Source organism: Sorex fumeus, unplaced genomic scaffold, assembly GCF_029834395.1.
Source record: "Sorex fumeus unplaced genomic scaffold, SorFum_2.1 ptg000028l, whole genome shotgun sequence".
Lineage (NCBI taxonomy): Eukaryota > Metazoa > Chordata > Mammalia > Eulipotyphla > Soricidae > Sorex > Sorex fumeus.
Genome location: NW_026606085.1, coordinates 4171264 through 4195999, shown reverse-complemented (window position 1 = coordinate 4195999; position 24736 = coordinate 4171264). Strand labels below are relative to the sequence as shown.

Genomic DNA, 24736 nt, shown 5'->3' with positions numbered 1-24736 from the left:
GATTATAACCTATTGGATTAAAGAAGAAATTTTCTGGTGTGGGAACCGCTTTAAGGAACTGGTGTTTCGTTGCCTGTCTCTTTGCCGAGTAGGAGTGTGGGATTCTGCGCTGTGGAATTCAGGGGTGGGAGAAGACCTGTAGAAGGGAGCCATTATCACTAGGAGAACTCCAGCTCCCAACCACCATTTCTCCGTCCGGCCGGAAATGCAGGCGGCCGAGAAGGCGAGCCCGAAAGAGAACGCGCGCGCGCATCTGCCGAACGAGGCAGTATGGTGGCCGAGAGTTCTGACCCCGCCTTTCCCGGTCTTTGGTCCCGCCCAGCCTACATTTCCCAGGAGCCCGCGCGCCCCTTTCCGCTCTCCCTTCTCCCTCCCAGTCTCCCCGCCACTCCCCGGAGGCGGGAACGGCTTAGTGCGCCTGCGCCAGCCCTCGGCTTGCTGGGAACTGAAGTTCCGTCGCCCAGTGCTGTCCCCTTCCCGCTGCCCCCGGAAGGACTACAGTCCCCTCGATGCATTGCGCGTCGGCTCTCGCGGAGGGAGGGGAAGAAAGGAGGGAGGAGGAGGAGGAGGGAGCAGGCGGCCGGCGGCGCGGGGGGAGGGGGCCTGGTCCGGGAGTGCGGGAGGCTGTGGTAGAGGGAGGTGGTGGCAGCGACTAGCGGACTGGAGTCACCACCTGGCCGAGGCAGGATCTCTGTGGAGCGAGGTAGTAGGAGCATCGAGCACCGGAGGCGGCACCGGGATCCCCGGCTCAGGGAAGGGGGGCGCCGGACCGGGAGGAGGGGAGGGGGCGATGCTGGAAGCCATGGCGGAGCCCAGTCCCGAAGGTGAGCTGTCGGCCGGCACCGGGCGCAGAGCCGGCGCGGGGGCGGTCGAGGGATCAATTGGCAAACTTGGAGGTCGAGCCCCGGCGTCCAGCGGGAGAACGCGGGGAGCGGGTCGGGGCCCTGCCTGGCCCTGGAGGTGGAAGAACGGGGAGTTCGGGAACCTTGGATAAAGGGGAGTGGGAGTCTCGGCTGGAGGTAGTTGGGGACTGGACACTGGGGGGTGGGGAGTGGGAGCCGGGAAGCCGGAGCTTCGGGCCAGCGGCTGGAAAGGGCCCGAGGCATGTCGAGGCCCTGGAGCTGGGCTCGGGGGCTCGGGGGCTGGAGAGTTGAGGAGGGAACGTGGAGGAGCGCGGAGTGAGGAGCTCGAGTTGGCTGAGGCGGGGGAGTTCGTGGCGGCGGTGCCGGCGCTCCCGGTAGTTGCTGCCGGAGCTGCCCGGGGATTGTCGGGGGGTGGGCCGAGAGTTGCGGGCGAGGAGGGGGCTTGGGCATTGTCTGCCGAGGGACCGTATCGAGGGGCTTGCGGGAGAGAGCGGGGCAGCCAGGGAGCGGCGAGTTGTGAGGGCGGCGGGGCGGGGTGCCGGGCGGGGGGTGTTGAAGACCGGCGGGTTGTTGGGGGCTGGGGGAGGAGACGGCGAGGGAGAGCCCGGAGTGGCGGAAGGCGAGGGGGCAGCGGCGGCGGAGGTCGCGTGGAGGGAGAGGAGTGGTGGGGGTGGCGTGTAGGGTCCGGCGCCCAGCGACTTGGTGCCGCGTACGGGGGCGGAGGGGGAGCGGCGGCCGAAGAGCTCGAACTGGGCCCGGGGGCCCGGCGGGGAGACCGAGGCGCTCGAGACGGGGAGGGGCCAAAGCCCCGGATGGGGGCGGAGGGACGGCGAGATTGTGGGGAGCGCGGTGGGGGGGCAGGTGGGGCCGCGTCCGGGTTGGAGCGCTCGGGTCTGTCCCGAACGCGGAGTGGCGCTGGGCGTGCGTGCCTGTGTGTTTTGAGGGTGTGGGTGAGGGGCGCGCCGGGCCTCGTGGTCGCGCAGAGGGGGCCGGAGGGCGGGGAGCGCCTCGGCGTGGTCACCTCGAAGCCTGGGGGCCCGCGGCGGCGTGTGCGGTCTCAGGCGGGGCCTGGCGCGGTAGAGCGCGACCGGGAGACCTCGGGGTGCTGGGCGTGTGTGAAGGACTGGGGGCCGGCGGCAGCCTGGGCTCGGCCGGGGGAGCGGTTTGGCGGGTGGGGCGCCGAGATGCGAGTAGCCGGGAGTCGGAGACGCCGTGGGGGCGGGGGGCGGGGGGCGGGGCGCCGGCGCCGTGGGGGAAGGGGAGCGCTATAGCGAGGCCTGAGAGGGCGCCTTGCCCAGGCTCCGCCCCCTCCCCGAGCGGAAGGGGGAGCTGGGGCGGGTCCGGCACAGCTGGGGGCCTGCTGGCTGCGTGAGGGACCTGTAAGAGGGAAATTGATTAACTTGGAACCTCGAGGTTTCGAGGGTTCGTGGTGGGCTTTTACGACCTCCCAGTGCCTTGACTGGCTTTTATTGCTTTCACAGATCCACCTCCGACCCTTAAGCCAGAGACTCAGGTGAGGTTTACCTTACTTCTGCAGCCTACTAGTGACTGCGGAATACTTTGCCCCTCCCTTCCCCTCCTGCCTTTCCCAGATCCCTTACCCCAGAGACTGTGCCTTTGGGAATGCCCCTCTTAAACTCCTAGTGATACATGTTTCCTTTCTTTCAGCCACCAGAGAAACGTAGAAGAACAATTGAGGATTTCAACAAATTCTGCAGTTTTGTCTTGGCGTATGCTGGTTATATCCCCCCTAGCAAAGAGGTGGGGACAATAGGGCAGTGGTCTAGGACTATAAATGGACTGTTGAGCAAGTTCCTGTGACTCTATAGAAGAAACCTAGCAGAAATACCACATGTGGAGGCAAGGGTGGGGGGAACGACTGGAGAGATAGTACAGCACTTATATGTGGCCAAGCTTGGGGGTGATTCCCAGTGCACCACTGGGAGTGAACCAAAAACCAAACAACAGCAAAAAACATTTGTGGGGCCAGGGAGTTCAGCGGGCAGGGCTCTGCCTAGCATGCTGCTGACTGGATTGGATCCCTGGAGGCACATAAGGTCTCATGAGTCCTACCAGGAGTAAGCCCTGAATATAGCTGGGCTTACGCCCCCCCCCCAACCCTCCCCTCCAAAAGTTAAAAAATTGAAAAGCATACCTCTGACTAATAGGAAACCTGAGGATTCAGAGGGGGGGTGGGGGAATGAGTGTGGGGGTGGGGTGGGGTGGCTTGAGCAATAGAGGATGGTACTATTAGGTTGCTTTTGGATCTATTTCGCTAAACTGAAAATGGTAACAAATGAGTTCTGTGTAAATGCTATTGTAGCCTGGGGGATACATTGTTGCTATGGCTCTTAGGAGGCAAAGAGCAGCAGGACCTAGTTTGAACACAGGAAAGTAGCATCTAGCAGATGGGCATTGGGTGAAGGCTGTTGGGCAGGATGTTTTGAAGTAGGTCTGATCCTGGGTTTTTAAACTGGGTAGTGGAGGAACACTGGACCTTCTCCTGACCTTGATTTCTCCTCCTTTTAAGGAAAGTGACTGGCCAGCCTCTGGCTCCAGCTCTCCATTGCGCGGTGAGAGTGCTGCAGACAGTGATGGCTGGGATTCAGCCCCCTCAGATCTCCGAACCATCCAGACCTTTGTTAAGAAAGCAAAGTCATCTAAGAGAAGGGCGGCTCAGACTGGTCCTACCCAGCCAGGACCCCCAAGGTCCACTTTCTCACGTCTGCAGACACCTGACAGTGCCACCCTACTTGAGAAGATGAAGCTCAAGGACTCTCTCTTTGATCTAGATGGACCTAAAATGACATCTCCACTATCCCCCTCATCTCTGACACATGCGTCCCGTCCCCCTGCTTCTCTTACCCCAGTGCCCCTTTCCCAGGGAGACCTCTCCCAGCCTCCTCGAAAGAAGGACAGAAAGAACCGAAAGTTGGGGCCAGGAGGGGGAACTGGCTTTGGGGTTCTTCGGAGGCCTCGACCAGCCCCTGGGGATGGGGAAAAGAGGTCTCGAATCAAGAAGAGCAAGAAGCGGAAGTTGAAAAAGGCAGATCGGGGAGATAGACTCCCACCTCCTGGGCCTCCACGGGCGCCTCCCAGTGATACAGACTCTGAAGAGGAGGAGGAGGAGGAGGAAGAGGAGGAGGAGGAGGAGGAAGAAATGGCAGCAGTTGTAGGCAGTGAAGCCCCAGTTCCTGTGCTGCCTATACCACCTGAGGCTCCTAGAACCGCTGCCACCGTCCACCCTGAAGGAGTCCCCCCCACTGACGGTGAAAACAAGGAGGTAGGCAGCACTGAAACAAGCCAAGATGGAGATGCCAGCTCCAGTGAAGGAGAGATGCGGGTAATGGATGAGGACATCATGGTAGAATCAGGTGAGAAGTTGGGGGCTGGCCAGGGGCAGCTGGGATGATGGGCTTGGGGGTGTTGGGAATCCCAAGAGCTCAGGAGGAACACCAAACAAACCTTCTCTTCCCCAGGTGATGACTCATGGGATCTCATCACGTGTTACTGCCGAAAGCCCTTTGCAGGGAGGCCAATGATTGAGTGCAGCCTTTGTGGAACGTGGATCCACCTCTCCTGTGCTAAGATTAAGAAGACCAATGTCCCTGACTTCTTTTACTGCCAGAAATGCAAGGAACTGCGGCCAGAGGCCCGGCGGTTAGGAGGGCTTCCCAAATCAGGAGAACCCTGACATTGCCATCTCTAGGCTGCAACGTCCAGATGACAACATAACTTGGGAAATGTTCCTCAGGGTCCTCAGTCTTATCCCCTGGAGCTTGGATTTGTTCCATTTCAAGGCAGGAATTCCCAAGGAAGACTTGTTTGGAAATGAGTATTTCATGTTCCTTTTCTACCCTCCCTCCCCACCTTGTGGACTCGAACTTGGATCCATTACAGTTGGAGGTGGAAGGCTGTTTGGGTCCCTAGACACTTAATATCTGTCCCTCATATTTGCCACCCCTCACTCTCTGGGCCAAGGTTGGAACTGGGATGGAATGAAACAGTTGTCTATAAAACTAGTGTAAATATAGCATTCCCCTCCTTCATCTTCTATCTCACTACCCGTTTATTCTACACCGGTTGTATTTTTAATTTTGGATTTCCCCTCTTGGGTATGGCAGCTCAGAGGTAGCATTACCAGCCAGAGCCCATCTGAGGGAGGAAAGGAAACAGAAAGGTGATGATTCCCTCACCCTTTGTTTTTAAAATAATACTGGCCAGGTCTTTGTACAGACAGCCTGCGTGTTGTAAATAAAAGAGTGGGCTCTTTGTGTTTATAGCCCTGACTGTTCTGGTTGGGGAAGGGAGGCTTTGGAAAAGATGGTAAGAACGCTGGCCAGCTGCAGGGTTAAGCCCACTTCTTCTTCGGAGCTGATAATCACCGGGCCCCCCTTAACTCATCCACTTTGTGGCCTCAGTCGGCTTTACAGCCCACCTCAATTCACAACATCCACCCGCAGCCCCCGCCCAAAATTGCTTGGAGCCGGAGGTAAAGGGGGGTGGTCAGCAGTGTCCTGCCCCCTAAAGGCAGTGGCTGGCTTTGCCGAAGTACAAGAGATCGTAGGCGGAGACATTGGTGGGCGGGATCGCTGGGGACTGAGTGGCCGTTGCTGGAGGTGGTCACGTGTCGGAGACTGGGCGGGTCGACGTGGTCACGTGACCGGGAAGGCTCACGTGGTGGGGCGTGGCGTGCCAAGGGGGCTGGCTCGGGTCACGTGGTCTGAGGGTAGGCGGGGCACTGGAGGGAGTCTGGCGGCGGCGGCGGCGGCAGCCTTAGCCAGGGGCTTGGGTCGTGCTCCGCCGGTCGCTTCCTGCACTGCCACGCCACTGGCCACCACCTTCTTACCTGCCCTCTGCATGTTCTTACGTTGGGTCGATCCTGCAGGCGCGCTCGCGTCGGTTTGTGGGTGTGCGCAGGCGCGGTGGGGACATTAGCCGGGTTGGGTGGGCGGTGGAGCCCGGGAGCGCGCGGGCGAGACCATGGCGGGCAGCGGCGCGGGGGGCGGTGGTGGGGAGACGAAGGTGATTTACCATCTGGATGAAGAAGAGACTCCTTACCTGGTGAAGATCCCAGTCCCCGCCGAGCGCATCACCCTTGGTGATTTCAAGAGCGTTCTGCAGCGACCCGCGGGCGCTAAGTACTTTTTCAAGTCTATGGATCAGGATTTCGGGTGAGCGCGCTAGGCCTAGACTGCAGCCAGACGGGGCTGTGCTGGAATGGATTGAATAATATTGAAGGGACTCTTGGGATATACTGACTCTAACGAGGCAGATAGCACCGTGCTGGTGTAGGTTCGCTATCCAAGGACGGGAAAGGCTATGTTTGGACGGATTGGGGCAGATGATGTTGTAGGACAGATTAGGCTATAATAAACCAGATTAGAGAGAATTAGGCTATTCTGGGATTGCAGTGGGACCCTCTGGCTTATTTGGGGATATTATGGACAGCTGCGGTAAGGTTGATCTGACCCTCTGCCAGTTTATTCCGAGGTGTCCAGTAGCACACAGACTAGGGATACTCTGAAATTTTCTGATACTGATTTGGCTATGGTGGAACGTTTGGGACCTTCTGACCTCTACCAGTATAGACGGGTTGCTAGGGAACGTTCATTCTATGAATGCGGAGGGTTCAATATTGGGGGTGTTCTTCAGCTCCCTTGGACTTGATGTAATGGAAAACATTGACCATTTCCATTTTTACGTGGTTCTGTGGGTTGATTAGTTTCAACTAGGGTGTTAATACAATGGCAGACAGGGTTGGTGTTTAGACTACTAAGGACAGCAGTATTGTAGTCTATATTGGACAGCTGCATGTTTTGAGATAGTGGGGTATTAGGTCCCTGGGATGATCCCCAGGGAAAATTCTGGGCTATACTGGGAAGTAAACAATTTGATTAATACCTTTTTTTTTTTAATGACATCTTATTGTCTCATTCCTACTTTGGACAAACTTGCAGGCTATCGAATGTAGCCTGCCCACAGGGCAGAGTCTGGCAAACTCCCCGTGGCGTACCAAATATGCCAAATACCAGTAACAATGATGGGTCTCATTCTCCTAAAGAGCCGTGAATATAATCTCAGGGCTAGGATGAAAGAGACGTTACTGGGGCCTGCTCGAGGCAATCGACGATTAACAGGATGATGAAATGAAAAAAATGAAAAAATACCTTTTTTTAATTTATAATATCTGGGACAGAGCCTTTGGGTCATCGGCTTCAGCTCTTGAAGTAGATGGGCTGGGTTATCCTGGGTTTTAGGTGCACTGAATAAACAATCTAGGAAAAATTGTTGCATGTTTGGGAGAGTGGTATTTTGCGTATTACCTTAGTTATTTTGGCTTTAATTTTGTCTGCTTGTCACTTAAGTAGTTTAATTTTTGTGCCTTTATCCTATCTGAGTTGGAGATAATCTAAGTAAAAGTGCTTGCTTCACAATAAATTTGTGGTGAGTATAAATGCCAGTATACAAGGCTCTCTAGTCCACAGGTTATAGTGATACAAAATAGAATAATTTGACAAGCTGAGAATGGGTTTTGTTGAGAAAAGTATTACCTAAATGTCAAGACAGGTTGGTAGTGACCTGGTTGTGTTGTCACACTGATAGCAAATGGGACTAAACTGTGGACTATAGGATGTAATAATTTGGGGAGGTGGGGGTGTGTGTATGTGTGACAGAAAGAAAGAGTGGGTCTTTGAGAGCTGGTTATGTTTATTCCTGTAGTAAAAAGTATGTATATTTGATGGGGCTGGAGCAATAGCACAACGGGTAGGGCGTTTGCCTTGCACACGGCTGACCCAGGTTCCATTCCCAGCATCCCATATGGTCCCCTGAGCACCGCCAGGAGTAATTCCTGAGTGCATGAGCCAGGAGTAGTTCCTGTGCATTGCCAGATGTGACCCAAAAAAAGGGAAAAAATATATATATATATATTTGAGGGGAGAGGATACCAACACTGGGCTGTACTTAGGGTTTACTCATGGTTTTTTGGTCAGTGAACATTCCAGGAAGGGCTTGGAGACCCTGTGAGGTACTGGAGATAGAATTCATGGCCAACATCCTACCTACTCTACTGTCTCTGGCCTCAAAAAATATTCTCTAATCACTAATCGCTACCAAGTAACAGATACTCTGCTGCCTGACCAGGACATGGTGCTGAGGAGAATAGTCATTAAAGACATTATGTGGTGGTTGAGAAGCAGGGCCTTCTAGGAACCCAGGGCACTATGACCCCAAAGTTGGGCTCGATCAAGCAGAATAGATCATGTAGTGCAGTTTTGTTGGGTTTTTGTGTTTTCGTCCTCACCTAACAGCACTTGGGCATCTCTAAGGTGACTGGAAGTGACTTCTGTGGTTCTCTGGGGACTATCAGTGGTGCTAAGGATGGAACTAGGGTCACAATCCAGGTCAGCTGCATGCAATGCAAGTGCCTTACCTACTGTACTCTCTCTTCAGGCCCTTGGTACAGAGTTTTGTGCCAGTTGAGGCACAGAGTTAGGAAAAGCTGGGCTCCTCCTGACCCCCACCTCAGGAGCCACAGCCTAATAAGAAAGTGCTGTTCTTTTTTTTTTTTTTTTGCTTTTGGGGTCACACCCAGCGATGCTCAGGGGTTACTCCTAGCTCTGCACTCAGGAATTACTCCTGGCGGTGCTTGGGGGACCATATGGGATGCCGGGGATTGAACCCAGGTCGGCCGCGTGCAAGGCAAACGCCCTACCCACTGTGCTATCACTCCGGCCCCGAGAAAGTGCTGTTTTTAATCTATTGAATCGGTCATGGGCCTCCGTTGTTCATCGATTTGCTCGAGCGGGCCCAGTAACATCTCCATTGTGAGACTTAATTGTTACTGTGTTTGGCATATCGAACACGTCACGGGGAGCTTGCCAGGCTCTGCCGTGCGGGCGAGATACTCTCGGTAGCTTGCCGGGCTCTCCGAGAGGGGCGGAGGAATCGAACTCGGGTCGGCCATGTTGGCTGCGTGCAAGGCAAATGGTGCTATCGCTCCAGCCCATCTATTGAACATCGTTAGATAAAGACAACACATAGGATTTGTTCTCTGGAAGCAATTGAGAGAAATGTAAAGAAAACCTAGGAGTAGAGATTTTGATTAGGTATTTGGGCATCTGGTGTAACCTTGGGGGATGGCCTTTGGAATTGAACAGAGTGGTTTGACTCAGACTCTGGAAATCTTTGGAACAGTGCTGAGCCCTTGAGAATGAGTTGGGAGAATAAGGAAAAATAAGGGACTGGAGAGAGAGTACAGAGGATAGGGCACTTGCACTGCACATAGCGAACCTGGGTTCAATCCCCGTTCAATCCCCACCATCCCATATGGTCTCCTGAGCCCACCAGGATTAATGCCTCAGCACAGAGCTAGTAGTAACATGACTGGGTGTGGATGAAAATTTTTTTAAAAAGAGAGAAATCAGGAAGGAGAATTATGTTGGAAGATTTCCCAAGAACAGGACTTGAACAGAATGGGAGAAAGACAGTAACCTTGAGCAGGATGAAGATTGGGAGAAACCAAACAGGTGTGGTAGTTGGGGAGTGCTAGTCCAGTCTCATCTTTATTTTGTGTCTTGGCAGTGTGGTGAAGGAAGAAATTTCAGATGACAATGCTCGCCTTCCCTGCTTCAATGGAAGGGTGGTATCCTGGGTAAGGTGGTATCCTGACCCTGAGACCCAACCCCTTATTATTTTTTGTTTGTTTTGGGTTTTGGGTTGCCATTTCTCTGTGGCTCCCTGTCAGTGGTTGGAGGTCCTGATTCTTCTTTTCTCTATCTTTTTGGAGAGAAACTGAAGCCCCCCAGTTTCCACCTTCTTGTGAAGCATCTAATTCTGCTTTTTTTCTTGCACTTCTGTCCAGGCTCTCATACCTTGTCCTCTTTTTTTTTTTTTTTTGTCCTTTCTTTTACTGCCATCTCATATACCTCACTTTCCCACTGAGGCTTTTAAATCACTTGCATCCTTTTAGTTAGTGTCATCGGATAACCCCCAAATGGAAATGGCTCTGACAACCCATGAGTCTCGGTCTGAACTGGCGCCTCCACCCCCTCCATTGCCCCCCTTACCACCAGAGAGGACCAGTGGCATTGGGGACTCCCGGCCTCCATCATTCCAGTGAGTCTTGGGGATTCTTAAGGAGGGGATTGGAGGGCATTGAAAACCCATTGTAGGGGCAGCCGAGGATTTGGAGCCCTGTCCCACTGACAGGATTGGAAACCACCTCTGCCCATCTAGCCCCAATGTATCCAGCAGCCGTGAAAATCTGGAGCCTGAGACAGAAACGGAGTCAGTAGTGTCTCTAAGGCGGGAGCGGCCCAGAAGGAGAGACAGCACTGAGCACAGCGGTGAGGGGGCCCTGTCCTGAGCCGGGGTAGATTGGTTAGCTGGGAACCGCGCGGGCAGGCCAGACCCAATCCTGGAGGAGTGTACAAGAATGGGAGACCTGAATGGTGAGCTTCCGGTTGTTTTCCAGCCGCGGGCCACCGACCCAGCGGCCCCTCAAGGCTGGAGCGCCACCTGGCTGGCTATGAGAGTTCCTCCACCCTCATGACCAGTGAACTGGAGAGCACCAGCCTTGGGGACTCAGATGAGGATGACACCATGAGCAGGTATGGTTTCCCTGTCTCTCTCTCCCCTCCTTCCTGCTGGTTTCTCTCTCTCTCTTCCTTTCCCACGATCACTCCTACCCTTCTCATCCGCCTCTTAGGTTCAGCAGCTCCACTGAGCAGAGCAGTGCTTCCCGCCTTCTCAAGCGCCACCGGCGGAGACGGAAACAGCGGCCTCCCCGACTGGAGAGGGTGAGAGTTCTCCTGGGTTGACTGGGCCCAGAAGTCTGGGACATGGGCCTTGGTATAGGAGGTGCATGAGAACAAGACTCTCTGCACTGGGCCTTGATTGTTGAAGGCCAGCTAGCTCCTTCCCCTTTTCTCACCACAGACCTCCTCCTTCAGCAGCGTCACTGACTCAACTATGTCTCTGAACATCATCACAGTTACCCTCAACATGGGTATGAAGGGAGCCTGGGGTAGGGGCCCAGGAAAGGACTTGGTTTCTAGGGCTCGTGGGAATCATGTGGCCGGCACTTCCCCCATGTCACATGGATTCCTTCTTTAGAGAAGTACAACTTCCTGGGCATCTCCATTGTGGGCCAAAGCAACGAACGTGGCGATGGTGGCATCTACATTGGCTCCATCATGAAGGGTGGGGCCGTGGCAGCTGATGGCCGCATCGAGCCGGGAGACATGCTCCTGCAGGTGTGCTGGGGAGGGCCTCTGCTGCCCACCTGCCTCTTTCTCACTGCCTGCCCCTGCTCCTCACACACTGGCTCATTTTCAGGTGAATGACATGAACTTTGAGAATATGAGTAATGATGATGCAGTTCGGGTGCTGAGGGACATTGTGCACAAGCCGGGGTAAGCCTCTGCTGCTCTTGGTTTCGTCATCCTCTTGTGTTTCCTTTTTCTCTCTCTATTTATAGTCTTAAAAAGTGGTGAAGCTTAATCATTTAACAAGTGTGTGAAACAAAAATGTCAGGGCTGGAGGGATAGTAAGGGACTTGCCTTGCATGCAACTGAGCATGGATCAATCTCTGCCACCGTGCATGCTCCCTGAGCACCACAAGGGGTTGCTGTAAGCCCCTGAGCAATGCCAAATGTAGCCGAGTGCCCCGACCCCTACTGATCCCCCCCCAAAAAAAACCCAAAACAAAAACAAAAATGTGCAACAGAATGACTGAATTCAGAGTGAATGAGTACCCTCACCTGAAATAAATTATGCCCAGTGTAAATAAATCTTCCTCCAAATGTCTCTCTCAGCTTTCTCACTCCCCCTAGAGGTGATCATCAATCCTGTGACATTTTTGCTTATTATAACAAAGAAAATCTTCACCCAGTGATAATTTTAGCATTTGTAATGGTTTTGTTTTTACTGTTATTGAACTCATATTTCTGAGTTGAACTCCTGCATTGTTCAGCGGACTGTTTTTTCCTATTGTTTTGTTTTGGTTGATGTGACTTCTGCGAGGCAGCCTGAATGCTAGGTCGAACGGGCACTCCTGGTGAGACTTGGCGACTGAGTCAGGCAGTTTAGTGCTGCAACCCGAGGATGCAGAGCTGCTCAAGTCCTGCAGTGCCAGGGACCACCAGGGGCCTCCAGGACCCAGCAGTGCTCAGGGGGTCATGTGCTGGGCTTTGAACTTGGGTTCCATGTGCAGCACATGCCCCTGGCCACAGAGCCATCTTCCTGGCCCTAGTAGCACTTCTTTCAAACCCTCCCCTTTTTTGCGGGGGGTGGGGGGGAAGGTGTCACACCCGCTGGGGCTCAGGGGTTACACCTGCCTCTGTACTCAGGGATCACTTCCTGGCAGGGCGTAGGGAACCGTTTGGAATGCCAGGGTTTGAAACTGGGTCTTCCTGGTGCAAGGCAAGTACCCTCGCCACTGAACTCTGCAGTCCTCACTCCCCCCCTTTTTTTTTCGGTGTTTGATTTCTGAACCACATATGACAGTGCTAGGGGGTTACTCAGGTGCACTTATGTGGTGCTGGTGATCAAGCCAGGGTCAGCTACGTGCAAGGCAAGTACCTTAACTCCTGTACTATTTTTTTTTGGCCCTAGTAGTACGTCATTTATGTTGGGTTGTATGGGGTAGGCCACACCTGGTGGTACTTAGGGCTTACTCCTGACTGTACTTAGGGATCACTCCCAGCAGGGCCCAGGAACCATATGGGATATCAGGGATTGGACTTGGGTTCGTTATCTGCAAGGCAAGCCTCCTACCTGCTGCATTATCTCTGAATCTCCCAGTAGTACATATTTTAAGTGTTACCATTTTGAGGACTAGGGATGTAGCTAAATGCTGGCATATGTACCTTGAGTGGATGAAGTTCCCACCACCCAAAAACAAAAGTTGGGGCCAGAGTGATAGTACAGCATGTAGGGCCCTTGCCTAACATGTGGCTGCCTGGGTTTGATCCCTGGCATCCCATATGGTCCCCTGGGCTTGCTCAGTGAGTGAACTCTGAGCACCACCAGGTATGACTCAAAAGAAAAAGTTAACATATTAACATACTGTTTTATTGTCATTCGTGTGGTGGAGCCTCTCACCCTTACTTTGGCCCAGCCCACCTTTATTTGGCCCAGCCATATCTGTACTTTGACCTTCTCTCCTTTTTAGAGGGTGGGAGTGGTGGTGAGGGGGATTTGACCCACATGTGGTGAGGGATGGGGGCTACTCCCAGCTCTGTGCTCGAGGCATGTATTTGGCAGCGCTCAGAGGGCTATGCAGTGTCCAGAGTAGGCTTCATGCAAGGCAAGCTCCCTAACCCCTGTGCCGTCTCTGGGACCCTGTGCTTTTTTTTTCCTTCTTCTCTATCTCAACCCATTCTCATTCCAGGCTTCTACTCTCTTCTTCCCCCACCCCTGCTTGACTGGCCTTCTTCTCTTCCCTACAGCCCCATTGTGCTGACGGTAGCCAAGTGTTGGGATCCCTCTCCCCAAGCCTATTTCACTCTCCCCCGAAGTGAGTGATGCTCTGGTGGGTCTGCAGCTGAGAACTGGGGGGTGGAGTGCAGCTGAGAACTGGGGGGTGGAGTGGGGCCATACGGAATGGGTGGAGGAGGTTCATGGTGGAGGTGGGATAAGGCTTGGGATCAGAAAGGAACGAGGCTGGCTCTCTGCATCTGGAAAGTGATGGGTGATTGGTAACTTCTCTCTCCCAGATGAACCCATCCAGCCAATTGACCCTGCTGCCTGGGTCTCTCACTCTGCTGCGCTGACTGGTACCTTCCCAGCCTATCCAGGCTCTTCATCCATGAGCACCATCACGTCTGGGTCCTCTCTGCCTGAAGGTGAACCCAAGGATCGGCCTTCCACCAGTTTGGTGATGATTTGCTGCTGCAGGCTCTATTTCTAATTTCCCCTTGTCTCCTCTGACAGGCTGTGAAGGCCGAGGTCTCTCTGTCCACACAGACATGGCGTCTGTGACCAAAGCCATGGCAGCTCCAGAGTCTGGGCTGGAAGTTCGGGACCGCATGTGGCTCAAGATCACCATCCCTAATGCCTTTTTGGGTACTAGGTTCTGGGAAGGGGAGGAGGAAGAGGCAGCGCTGGAAACAAGCTGGGTAGGGGTGAGAGCAGAAGATGAAGGGGAGTAATTAAGGCCTTTTTCTGTTTTGGGTGATGCTAGGCTCAGACGTGGTTGACTGGCTCTACCATCATGTGGAGGGCTTTCCCGAGCGGCGGGAAGCCCGCAAGTATGCCAGCGGATTGCTCAAGGCAGGCCTGATCCGACATACTGTGAACAAGATCACCTTCTCTGAGCAGTGTTATTATGTTTTTGGAGACCTCAGTGGCGGCTGTGAGAGTTGTGAGTTCCCCTGTCCCAGCCTTGGGAGAAGGACTCTGGCTTCTGTGTCTTACCTCTGACCCCAGAAACCTGCCAGGGCCACTCGCATAGTTGAGAAAACTTCTTTTGCACTGGGCCTCTCATTGTGTGAGGGCGTGTGCACCCCTCCCCACCCCCCAGCAGGGCTGGCTTTGCCATTGGGGATGGTCCTCTTCCTGAGCCTCCTGGAGACATACGGGCCTGCTGTGGCCAAACCTGACTGTATTCCTGCCCTTCTGCAATGATAGGTGGGGCATTTCCTGTCAGAGGTCCTTGAATTTGCTTGTTTCAATGCCCATCTTGATCTCTCCGAAGAGGCAGTTCCCAGTTCCTCTTCATTCGGCGTCTGGGATCTTTGCCGTTCAGAGCAGCGACTCTCTAGCGCGCTCGTTGTTAGTATCGTGGTGAGCATCCCCTCCTGTCAAGGCAGTAACTCTGATTTTGCTTTCTAGACCTAGTCAACCTCTCTCTGAATGACAACGATGGATCCAGTGGGGCATCAGACCAGGATACCTTGGCTCCTCTGCCTGGTGCCACCCCCTGGCCCCTGCTGCCTACGTTCTCCTACCAGTATCCCACCCCACACCCATACAGCCCTCAGCCGCCACCCTACCATGAGCTTTCTTCCTACACTTACGGTGGAGGCAGTGCCAGCAGCCAGCACAGTGAGGGTAAGTCCCTGTCAGATCCTGGCGCAGCCTGGGACCAGGGATGGGTCTGCGGGGAAACCAGGGAGGAGCGGCTAGGAGGGGTTGGGGTAGCTGAGGGGCCCTGGCCCAGGACTCAGTGCCCCATCCCCTCTCCCTGCAGGGAGCCGGAGCAGTGGGTCGACACGAAGCGATGGGGGGGCAGGGCGCACAGGGAGGCCTGAGGAACGGGCCCCCGAGTCCAAGTCCGGCAGCGGCAGTGAGTCGGAGCCCTCCAGCCGAGGGGGCAGCATTCGGCGGGCTGGGGAGCCTGGGGGGAATGGGGATGGTGGCCCACCTCTGTCCAGGGGCTCTTCGGGAGGCCCTCCCAATCTCCGAGCCCACCCAGGACTCCATCCTTATGGACCACCCCCAGGTATGGCCCTCCCGTATAACCCCATGATGGTGGTCATGATGCCCCCACCTCTGCCTCCTGTGCCTCCAGCAGTACAGCCGCCAGGGGCCCCTCCAGTCAGAGATCTGGGCTCTGTGCCTCCAGAGCTAACTGCTAGCCGCCAAAGCTTCCACATGGCCATGGGTAACCCCAGTGAGTTCTTTGTGGATGTCATGTAGGTCCCACGAGGGGCCATATTGGATCTGCACCACGGCCTGGCCAGTGGTGCTTGGTGCTTGTTCTATGACTGCATGTCTTGTCAGTCATATGTGTTCATCACTCCTTTGGTGCCTGGGCTCAGCTTGTCCTGTTGGTTACTGCCTGCTGTGACGCTGTTGCCATTGTGACTTTCTAGCAGTGCCTGGTTCCTCCTCCTTCCTTGTGAGGGACCTCCAATAATTTTTTTATCTTTTTTTTAATAAGCCTGAGGGGGGTAAAATAGAATTTCTTACATTGTTTGGACTATTTTTTTAGTACACATTCCTTACTTTATATGAAGAATCCCCATCTACTGGACCCTTTCTTCTAATCCCAGAATATGAGGACCTAGTCCGTTCCCCCAGATAGTTGTGCCTTGGACAGGGCTTGGAGGTCGGGGAGGGTGTGTGGTGGTCAGAGGTACGTTGGGAGGAAGAAGGGAATCAATCAGTCACCCATAGACAGTAAGTAGTCAAAGGAAGCTGGGGATGTGTTTGGTATTTGGGGTTCGTGTAGCTGCTTTTGTTATTCTATTTATTTTAGTCACTTGTATGAAAACCAATAAAGCAATAGGGGCAAACTCCCCGTGCCTCTGGCTCCTTTCTTTGGGCAGGCAGCAAGGGAAAGGACCGAGATGGAACAGCAGAGTGATGTATTAGCAACTTTATTTGTAAGGTGGTGATCAGCACTTCCTGTGGGGCAGGCCCCGAAATTTTCAAGGCACAAGCTGGGCCCCCAGGAAAAAGGCCTTGGCTTTGGCTTGAGTAAAGGCACATTCTGAGAAAGAACTGGCTAGGAACCTTCAGAAGCCAAGGGGGTTGTTGGTGACCACACCCCCCTGCTCCACCAAGGCGTTGGAGATGCTTTTAAAGTTCCGGAAGAGCTCCTGCTGCTGAGGATCTGACTGCAGCGCGGCCATGTTCTCCCGGATGCGGGCGGCTGCCTGTGGAGGCAGCAGCGGTTGAGTCCTGCGCTGTGAGCCCCTCTCCCCGCCACACTCCACTCAGAAACCCCAGCCTCACCTCAATACACCAGCTGTCACACAGCATTTTTTCATGCTGGGCTGTGGGGTGGCCTTCACTCAGAGATCTCGAGGCCCTGGTGGGAAGTAGGGGGAGGACAAATCTAGCCTGTGACCCTGGCCCCAGACCCCACCTCCAGCTCAGGTTCCCCACTGCCTCCTTACCTGGAAAGAACCACCACCATGGCATAGAGGTCGATGGCACTGTCTGCCAGACGCTGCAGCAGAAACTGCTCATCTGTCAGGTAATGAGATGGGACGGGGTTGGGGGTATTAATTGAAAGGAGAGGAAAAAAGGCAGTGGGGATGGGGTAGAGAGGTCACTCACTGACAATCCCTTTTTTGTGTTTTATCAGCTTGGCCTCTACCACGGTAGCAAACTGCTCCAAAGCCTGAACTGCCTGAAGAGACGGAAGGTATCAGGCTCAGAGGGGGCCCAGACCCATCAGTCCTGGGTGCAAGCTGTCCCCTGTTCCTTTGACTACTTACCAGCTCACCACTTCGACTCAAGTCCTTGTGGACAACTCCACTGAGACTCAGGCCACTGCCCAGCCCTGCCCGCCTAGAGGAAGGGTGAGAGCGACTTGTAAGTTGCTGATACCACCCTGCCTTGCTCTGCCCTGCCTTGCGCCCTAACTTACCTTCTCAGCTGTTTGCCTGCCTCTCCCAGCAGGAGGCCGGCATTCCCAAAAGGATTCTTAAGTGCACTGCCAATCCCAGAGAGTTCCTTTCCTTTGTCCTGGGGGGGAGGAGAAACCACAATCAGGATTTCAAGTCAGGACTCCTTGTCCTCCCATCAGGTCCCCTTCCTCTTACCATACAGCCCTGCAGAGCCACAAACAGCCGAAGAATGTCATTTGTCCCCTCAAAAATCCGGAAAATACGAAGATCTCTGAGCACTCGCTCTACCCCGGGCTCCTATCATAGGGGAACACAGATCAGCGAGGCTCATGCCAAAATCAGCTTACCCTCATTCCTGGCCCAGCTGCACCCCACCCAGCCAGGGCAGGGAACCATGGCAGAGAACCATCCTGTACCTTCATGAAGCCCATGCCCCCCATGATTTGAATGCACTCATCTGTCACCTTCCAGGCTGCCTCCTAGGGACAAAGAACCATATAAAACTGGTGTTGGAGCCAGGTTCCCAAAGTGGACTCTCCCTCCCTGTGTGTCCGGGACCTCACCGAGCCAAAGATTTTGCTGATGGCTGCCTCGATCTGGAAGTCTGTGGATCCTTGGTCCATGTTGGCACTCACCATGTAAGCCATGGACTGAGGTTGTGGGTTGGGACATGGGAAGGAATACAGAAAAGGGTGGCATCAGACTTTCTCATCTCAAAACCCAAATCCTCAGAGACAAGGGGTGACCTAGCTCTCCATGTGTCCCCATGTGAGGCCTCTCAAAATACTTGATCCTGAGTTAACGTTTGCTGGGGCTTCTAAGGTACTGGCTGAAGAGGTGAGAACCGGGGTGGAATTTGGTATCCTGGAGCCATCTTGGAACAGTGTGGAACAGTCTTTTGCAGAAGCTGAGCTGACTATGCCTCCCCGCATCCCCTAGGGCATTGGTGTAAAGCTGGAGACCCACTGCCCCAGGTGCTGCTGGGGGTTGTAGTCTGAACGTCCGACAAGGCCACAAGTTCCAGAAAAGGGGCAGGGGGAGTCGGGGAGGGCTCACCTCAGTCACATATTGCAGCATAGCCATCCGGGCCAGCTTTTCCTGAATCAGCCCGAAGTTGTGAATTTTCTCCCCAAACTGGGTACGATTTGCAGCATGATCCACCTTAAAGAGGGCATGGTGTCATGCTGTGGTCTTTTAACCTCCTGAGGAAAGCTGCTGGGCTGGGAGGGACAGGGGTTGGCTCTAGTCCTGGCTGGACTGAGAGCTATGCCACGATGCCTTTTACAGTGCTCGCTTGGGCTGTTGCCATGCCTCCCACTGCTGAGACTGTGCATGTCAGCTCTGGAATGGCTGGCAGGGAAAGGTTTTCTGGCAGAAGGTACACTGGCAAGGGCAAGGGGAAACAACATGAGCTGGATTCAGGCTAGCTCTCTGCCCTCGGGCTGGGTACTCACCGCCTTAGCGATGATGCCCTTCATGGTGCCCGCTAGGGCTGCTGCCATTCCGAACCTTCCATTGTTGAGAATGTGCATGGCAACCTTGAAGCCGCTCCCCACCTCGCCCAGCACATTTTCTGCCGGCACCCGTACTCCATCAAAATACACCTCGGCTGTGTTGGAGGCCTTGATGCCCATCTTCTTCTCAGGGGCCCCACTGTAGCAGAATAGAGTGGAGAAACCAGGATTGTTTTAACAGGCGTCCACTCTGAATAAACTACCTCTTATCAACCAGAGAAAAACGCGACTCCCAGCCTATGAGGGGACAGAGGACTGAGGTGGCATACCTCTGTTTTGTAGCCTGAACGTCTGAACCGAGAAGGCCACAAGTTTCAGAAAAGGGGCAGAGGAGGTGGGGGGAGGGCTCACCTCGGTGCCCGAGGCCCAGAGGACTGAGGAGGCATACCTCTGTTTTGCCACCTTTTGTGATTCTGGAGCTGAAGCCTTGCATCAGTCCCGTATACATCAGTCCCATGGGGAACGTGCTGTCCACTTCCTCTGGCTTAGCACATATCCCCGGATGTCTCGGAACAGCCATTTGTCCCATAGCTCAGTTCTGCTCTCCCACCCCCCACTCTCCTTTCTTCCTCCCCATACCCACTCACTGGGTAACACCTCCAAAGCTCCTCTCCACCACAAAAGCCGTTATCTTCTCCTTCACAGCTCCACTGGCATCAGTAACTGGTGTCTTGGCAAAGACTGTGAAGATTTCTGCCAGGCCACCGTTACTGTGGAAAATGAGAAGATCATTAGGCAGGTCCGAGCGTGGTGAGGTCCAAGGCTGCGGAGAGAGGGGAAAACGGCGGAAGATAAACCTGATCCAAATCTTGCTTCCATTGAGCGTATAGTATTTTCCACAGGGGCTGGGCACAGCCGAGGTTCGAATTGAGGCTGCATCCGACCCACTGGCAGGCTCAGTTAGACAAAAAGCAGCCAGAATCTCCCCTGTTGGGAAGAAAGTTTCTTTAGGAAAGAATCTCAGTAACCCTACCCCTTAGCCCCTCTGGTAAAACTCAGCAAGTCACCTCCCTTTAGTATTCTACAATGCTTTTCCAGAACCTCCACCAACCAGCATGCCCCCAAATGCTGTGATCCAAGTACCAGTGGCCTAATTTGTGTCCAGATCAGGACACACCCAGTCCCGAGATTTAGTTTATAGCCTCACCAGATGCCAATTTGGGGAGGTATTTTTCTTTCTGGGCCTTTGTGCCAAAGAGCAGGATGCCTTTGAAACCGATGCTCTGATGGGCCCCCAGGGTGATGCCCACACCAAGGTCGTGCATTCCCACTATCTCCACCAGGCGGGCGTACTGTAGGGGAAACAGTCATGTGACACTGTAACTGGCTGCCTGGGAGGTTGACCTTTGTGGGCAAAAGGGCAGAGAAATATTCCCACAGAGGGGAAAGAGGTTGTGGGACCAGGAAACTGGTATAGTAAGGGACGCTGGCAGAGGATATATGTCTCCCACCATGTTTTGGTGGGAGAAGGCTTCGGGCCCTACTGTCAGGAATCCCTCCCACCCACCTTCGGATTAGAGCTTGGGACCTGGGTCAGGTCCACAGCCCTCGGGGACTGGATGCACTTAGATGTCTGTGAAATTTAGGAGGGTCATCCCACAGAACCCCAAGGGTGAGGGGCTGCATCTGCCATGATGGGAGTAACTGAGGGGTGCCCTCACCTGGGTGTTGCAAAGGCCTACACCGCCCAGTTCACTGGGCACTTGAAGACCAAAGGCGCCCAGATCCTTGAGGCCCTGCATAGTGTTCTCCTCCACCTTCTCCATCATGTCATTCTTGGCAGGATCATTCACCTCCTGGGGAAATCATAGGATTCCACATCCACACCTTCTTCTTGGCCTTTTATTTCTTGTGGGGGGGTATGGCACACCTAGTGATGCTCGGGTTACTCCTTGCTCGGTCTGGAAATTACCCCGGTGGTGCTTGGAAGCCAGGGACAGAACCCGGTCGACTATGTGTAAGGCAAATGTCCTACCCATTGTACTGTCTCTGATCTACCACGCTTTCAGGCTTCTTAACATCTCTTCCACTCCATCAGGGCCCAAATAGTCCTCTGCCTCTAATTGCTCACCTCGAAGAAGCGGGTCACGGGCCCCACCAACTCTTTGAGAAACTGTGTCTGCTCCTCGTTGAGCACTGTGTGGGGAGCAGGAGAGGGCGGCTGAGGCCAGGCAAGGTGAGGTGGTCGGAGATCCTGCTCTTCCCCACCCGGTCTACCCAGTCTCTTACCGGCCGGGTATGGAAACACCTGATCGGTGGTGAGCTGGCCTTTAAACATACCCACAGCAAAGGACTTGGATTCCTGCAGTGAGCAAAGAAGCGTCAGGGAAGAGCTGGCTGGGGTGTGGCTGCCGGCGGCTCGGTTCACACCTCAGACCAGCCTCCGGGCACTCACGTACCGCCTTCGCCGGCTTCTCCCCGGCGGAAGCATCGGTGGAGACTCCGGCCTCGGGTTTGTCCAGAACCGCCTGGAGGAAGATGGTTATCGAGTGCGGACGTCGAAGAGCCCAGGAGAGCGGAGGCAAGGGCCGGGTTCCGGGGCTCGGTGGATCCGGCCACCTTTCCCCTACTTTCCGCCCCGGCCACCTTGGCCTGCCCTTTCCCCCACTTTCGGTGCCAAGCCCGGAGGCAGATGCGGAGGGAGACCCCTGCCGGCGGGCCGGGAGGACGGCGAGCGGCGGGCGCCCCGCACGCCCCCGGCGCTGCGGGCACTTACCTGAGCGGCCCCATTGGCATAGGGTCGCTGCGCAGGGCCGGCCCCAGGCTGCCCCAAGAGTGCGCTGGGTCGTAAGCTGTGGGGGACGGGGGCTTCAATCCGGGGTCGCTCACCCCGACCCGCGGCACCCACCCTCAACGCCTCGCCTTCCGCTCCCCAACCTGAGCAGCTGCCGCCCCACGCCCGGGGCTATTCTTGCGGCCCGCATCTCCGAGCTGCTCCTGCGGGCTGGCCTCGAGCGCCGACCTAGCACACTGACTCGGTCTGTCTAAGTCTGGGTCGTCCCACCCCGATTCACGCTCCACAATGCACCGGGAGGCGGTCGGGAGGGGCTTCCGGCGCTCGAGCATGCTGGGAGCTGTAGTTCCGGAACGCTCCCCCGCTCCCCCGCTCCCCAGCCCTAGTAGACCCAGGGTGACAAATGGCCCTGGTCTCACCTGAACTCAGTCTTGCCACCTGTCCCAACTGAAGTGTAGTCCTTGGAAGGCGTCGCGAGGTGGGATGGAGCAGAAGAGAGTGACAATGGCTTAGGTGGCTGGTCAGAGGGACAGAAGAGGATAGATCGATAGACACATGGGAGGTCAGGCTGGCAGACTCATGGAGGGTTTTTTTGGGGGACCCACACCCGGAGGTGTGTTCAGGTTCTGGGCTCGGGGTTCATGGATCACACTTGGCGGGCTTCGGGTGCTGAGGATTGAAGCCTGGCCCACCACATTCAAGGCAAGTGCCCTATCTGCGGTACTGGGCTCCCAGACTTCCCAGAAAGAAGTGGAAGACCAGTGCCAGAGGATGAAAAGACCCGAGATTCTGGGGTCTTTCATGAGGTAGCCTCCCCTAACACAAAAGAGAAATAATGGGGTGAAAAAGTCAAGCTGGGATGTGTGTCATAAGCATATACTCCTCAGGCCAAGGAGGTGTTTTGCAAATTCTGAAAAACAAATGATGGAACATTTTACTCTCTGACCTGTATTTCCTCCTGAGATCGATTTGACCTCTGGGTAAAAGAATTTTTCCCAGGCTCTAGAGGAGCTATAGCAATTGTCCTGTCACTCCCCTCTCCCACAAATCAAAAATCCTAGAACGGGCTGGAGTTATAGTTTAGCAGATAGGGCATTTGCCTTGCACATGACCAACCCAAGTTCGAGTCCCAGCATCCCATATGGTCCCCTGAGCACTGCCAAAAGTAATTCCTAAGCGAGGAATAACCCCTGTGCATCTCTGGATATGAACCAAAAGGGAAAAAAAATCCTAGAACAGGGGCTGGAACGATAGCACAGTGGGTAGAGTGTTCACCTTGCACGCGGCCGACACGGGTTTGATTCCCAGCGTCCCATATGGTCCCCTGAGCACCACCAGGAGTAATTCCTGAGTGCAGAGTCAGGAATAACCCCTGTGCATCGCCAGGTGTGACCCAAAAAGCAAAATAAATAAACAAATAAATATCCTAGAACAGGACCAGAGTAATAGCACAGAGGGTAGGGTGTTTGCCTTGCATGCAGTTGACCCAGGTTCGATCCTAGGCATCCCACATGGCTGCCTGAGCACCTCTGGAGTGGATTCCTGAGTGCAGCGCCAGGAGTATTACCCCTGAGCATTGCTGGGTGTGCTGCCACCCTACCTCCTCAAAAAACAAACAAAAAGCTACCCAGAAATCCTAGAACAGGCTCGTCTGGGTTTGATCCTGCCACCCACCTCCACCCCCAGCCTGCCTGGATGAAATAAAACCTGAGCACTGTAGGTACTAAACAAAAACAAAAAAATCATTTATACCTTCCCGTTCTGCCTGTCCAACTGGAAACTGGTTCTGGTTCAAGAAAAAGGAGCAACTTTTATTTTAAGCTGTGATGTAGGGCTGGAGTGATAGCACAGCGGTAGGGCGTTTGCCTTCCACACAGCCAGCCCGGCCGAGCTGAGAGTATTCAATATGCCAAACACAGTAACAAGAAGTCTCACAATGGAGACATTACTGGGCCCACTCGGGCAAATCGATGAACAGTGTTTGTTTGTTGATGTAGGAGGGGGAATTCTTGAAGTGACCCTCTTCCCCAGTCCCTCAGCAAGGTGATTTTTTTTCTCCCATTTTGGGACTACACTCAGCATGGCTCACTCTTGGCTCTGTACTCAGGGGTCACTGCTGGCGGTGCTCAGATCAATGTCATGCCAGTTATGAAACAGGTTGGCCGTGTGCACGGCAAGTGCCTTATTCTTTCTTCATACTATCTTTCTGGCCTGGGAAAGTGAATTGAAGTCACGCCGCCTAGCTTTAGTGAGAGGGGGTTGAGACTCATGGAGCAAAGCAAAGGGAGTGCTTCCTGGGGATCTGGGGAAGAACAGGACAGTCGTTAGTCCAGAGATTATCTGCTTTACCTAATGACTAGAATTGGGTTGGGAGATGGAAGCTCAACTCCAATCCTAGTGAATCAGGGAGATTAAAATTAGAGAAGAGGGAGATGTCTGAGAGACCAAGAGGTGAAAAAAAAGGTGTTCTTGTGGAGGAGGGAGGGGGGTGTCGGGGACAGACTGGGATCCTTCTTCCTGAATTTTTCCATCCTGCCTGTGCCGAAAGGGCTGGGGCTGGGGGAAGAGGTGAGGGTATCGATCTGTCTCTTGTCCTGATCCTTCCACCCTTTGCATTTGTCCAGCTCCCAGGTCAGCCCTCTGGCTTCTGACCCCCCCACTATTGCAATGGGCACCCCCTCTCCTCGGAGTGCTACATAGTGACCTCTTTCAGGCCTTGCTGGGTGAGTAACCCTATTTTCTGAGGGGCATTACTGAAAAGAATTGACCCAGGGTTGCCAGGGCAACTCTCGAACTTTTTTAACTGGTTGGGAGTCTAGAGATCCTTTGACTCAAGCAAATTTCTTCCAGAAGCCCCATTAGCCTTGCATGTTGGAGCTCCTCGGGTACCAGACAGAGAGGAGCTGCTGCAGGGCTGGCCAGTGAGGCAGTGCCAGGGGAAAGTAACTCAGTTCTGTACCTGTGACAGATATCCTGGAATATTATGAAGCTTCCATCTCAGAGAGTCAGGTAAGGGGGTGCAGTGTGGGGACACAATTCCTGTGGAAGCAGGAAGCTAGAGGGGTGAGCAAGGGGCACAGAGAGTATCTTTCATCCTGTAGCCCCCCTGCTCCCTCCTCTTTGGTGGTGGGGGGAGAGGTCTGCATCAATTTTGGACGCAGAGAGGTCTAGGCATACTTACTTTTTAGGCTTCCTCTGGAGACTCTGAGGAAGACCTCGGCCCCCTGGGATTCCCTTCTGCCTACCCTTCCCATCCCCTGCCATGGCTTCTCCCGGGTATTGAAATAACCCTGGCGCTCACACGCCAATGTGGCTGCT

General features: G+C 54.4%; 3 protein-coding genes across 5 annotated transcripts; 2 read left to right on the top strand and 1 right to left on the bottom strand.

Moving 5' to 3' along the window:
* The first annotated feature begins 580 nt into the window (after positions 1-580).
* PHF23 (PHD finger protein 23) lies at positions 581-5145 on the top strand. The gene is made up of 5 exons (XM_056114914.1): positions 581-824; positions 2345-2376; positions 2532-2624; positions 3394-4237; positions 4343-5145. The coding sequence occupies exons 1-5, from the start codon at positions 791-793 to the stop codon at positions 4555-4557; spliced, it is 1218 nt and encodes a 405-aa protein (XP_055970889.1). The 5' UTR covers positions 581-790; the 3' UTR covers positions 4558-5145.
* Positions 5146-5643: 498 nt separating this feature from the next.
* On the top strand, positions 5644-16042 carry DVL2 (dishevelled segment polarity protein 2). 3 transcript variants are annotated; one of them, XM_056115164.1, is made up of 15 exons: positions 5644-6037; positions 9450-9519; positions 9838-9983; positions 10122-10213; positions 10342-10477; positions 10576-10666; positions 10806-10875; positions 10983-11122; positions 11205-11281; positions 13319-13386; positions 13586-13714; positions 13803-13934; positions 14053-14232; positions 14703-14921; positions 15061-16042. In XM_056115164.1, exons 1-15 carry the CDS (start codon positions 5847-5849, stop codon positions 15507-15509), a joined length of 2190 nt encoding a protein of 729 aa, XP_055971139.1. In that variant the 5' UTR covers positions 5644-5846; the 3' UTR covers positions 15510-16042. The 3 variants fall into 3 exon arrangements, with proteins under 3 accessions (XP_055971139.1, XP_055971137.1, XP_055971136.1); XM_056115162.1 differs by having other exon boundaries at positions 10104-10213; XM_056115161.1 differs by having other exon boundaries at positions 10077-10213.
* Positions 16043-16176: 134 nt separating this feature from the next.
* On the bottom strand, positions 16177-21691 carry ACADVL (acyl-CoA dehydrogenase very long chain). Its single transcript, XM_056115165.1, has 20 exons — positions 21562-21691; positions 21401-21476; positions 21084-21152; positions 20914-20986; positions 20756-20820; positions 20346-20480; positions 19832-19976; positions 19482-19611; positions 19272-19394; positions 18625-18823; positions 18227-18331; positions 17734-17820; positions 17587-17649; positions 17366-17467; positions 17191-17288; positions 17039-17111; positions 16878-16950; positions 16715-16787; positions 16551-16626; positions 16177-16471 (listed from the first exon to the last, which is right to left on the bottom strand). The coding sequence occupies exons 1-20, from the start codon at positions 21606-21608 to the stop codon at positions 16331-16333; spliced, it is 1953 nt and encodes a 650-aa protein (XP_055971140.1). The 5' UTR covers positions 21609-21691; the 3' UTR covers positions 16177-16330.
* Between the last annotated feature and the right edge of the window lie 3045 nt (positions 21692-24736).

Coding starts and splice junctions, on each gene's coding strand:
- PHF23 (XM_056114914.1), top strand. CDS start 791: ATGCTGGAAGCCATGGCGGAGCCCAGTCCCGAAG. Junction 2,377..2,531: donor CCCTTAAGCCAGAGACTCAG/GTGAGGTTTACC, acceptor CCTTTCTTTCAG/CCACCAGAGAAACGTAGAAG. Junction 4,238..4,342: donor GGACATCATGGTAGAATCAG/GTGAGAAGTTGG, acceptor TCTCTTCCCCAG/GTGATGACTCATGGGATCTC.
- DVL2 (XM_056115161.1), top strand. CDS start 5,847: ATGGCGGGCAGCGGCGCGGGGGGCGGTGGTGGGGAGACGAAGGTGATT. Junction 10,214..10,341: donor AGACAGCACTGAGCACAGCG/GTGAGGGGGCCC, acceptor GTTGTTTTCCAG/CCGCGGGCCACCGACCCAGC. Junction 10,478..10,575: donor GAGGATGACACCATGAGCAG/GTATGGTTTCCC, acceptor TCCGCCTCTTAG/GTTCAGCAGCTCCACTGAGC.
- ACADVL (XM_056115165.1), bottom strand. CDS start 21,608: ATGCGGGCCGCAAGAATAGCCCCGGGCGTGGGGCGGCAGCTGCTCAG. Junction 17,468..17,586: donor GGGGCATGGGCTTCATGAAG/GTACAGGATGGT, acceptor CCCCTATGATAG/GAGCCCGGGGTAGAGCGAGT. Junction 16,472..16,550: donor GTGACAGCTGGTGTATTGAG/GTGAGGCTGGGG, acceptor CTGCCTCCACAG/GCAGCCGCCCGCATCCGGGA.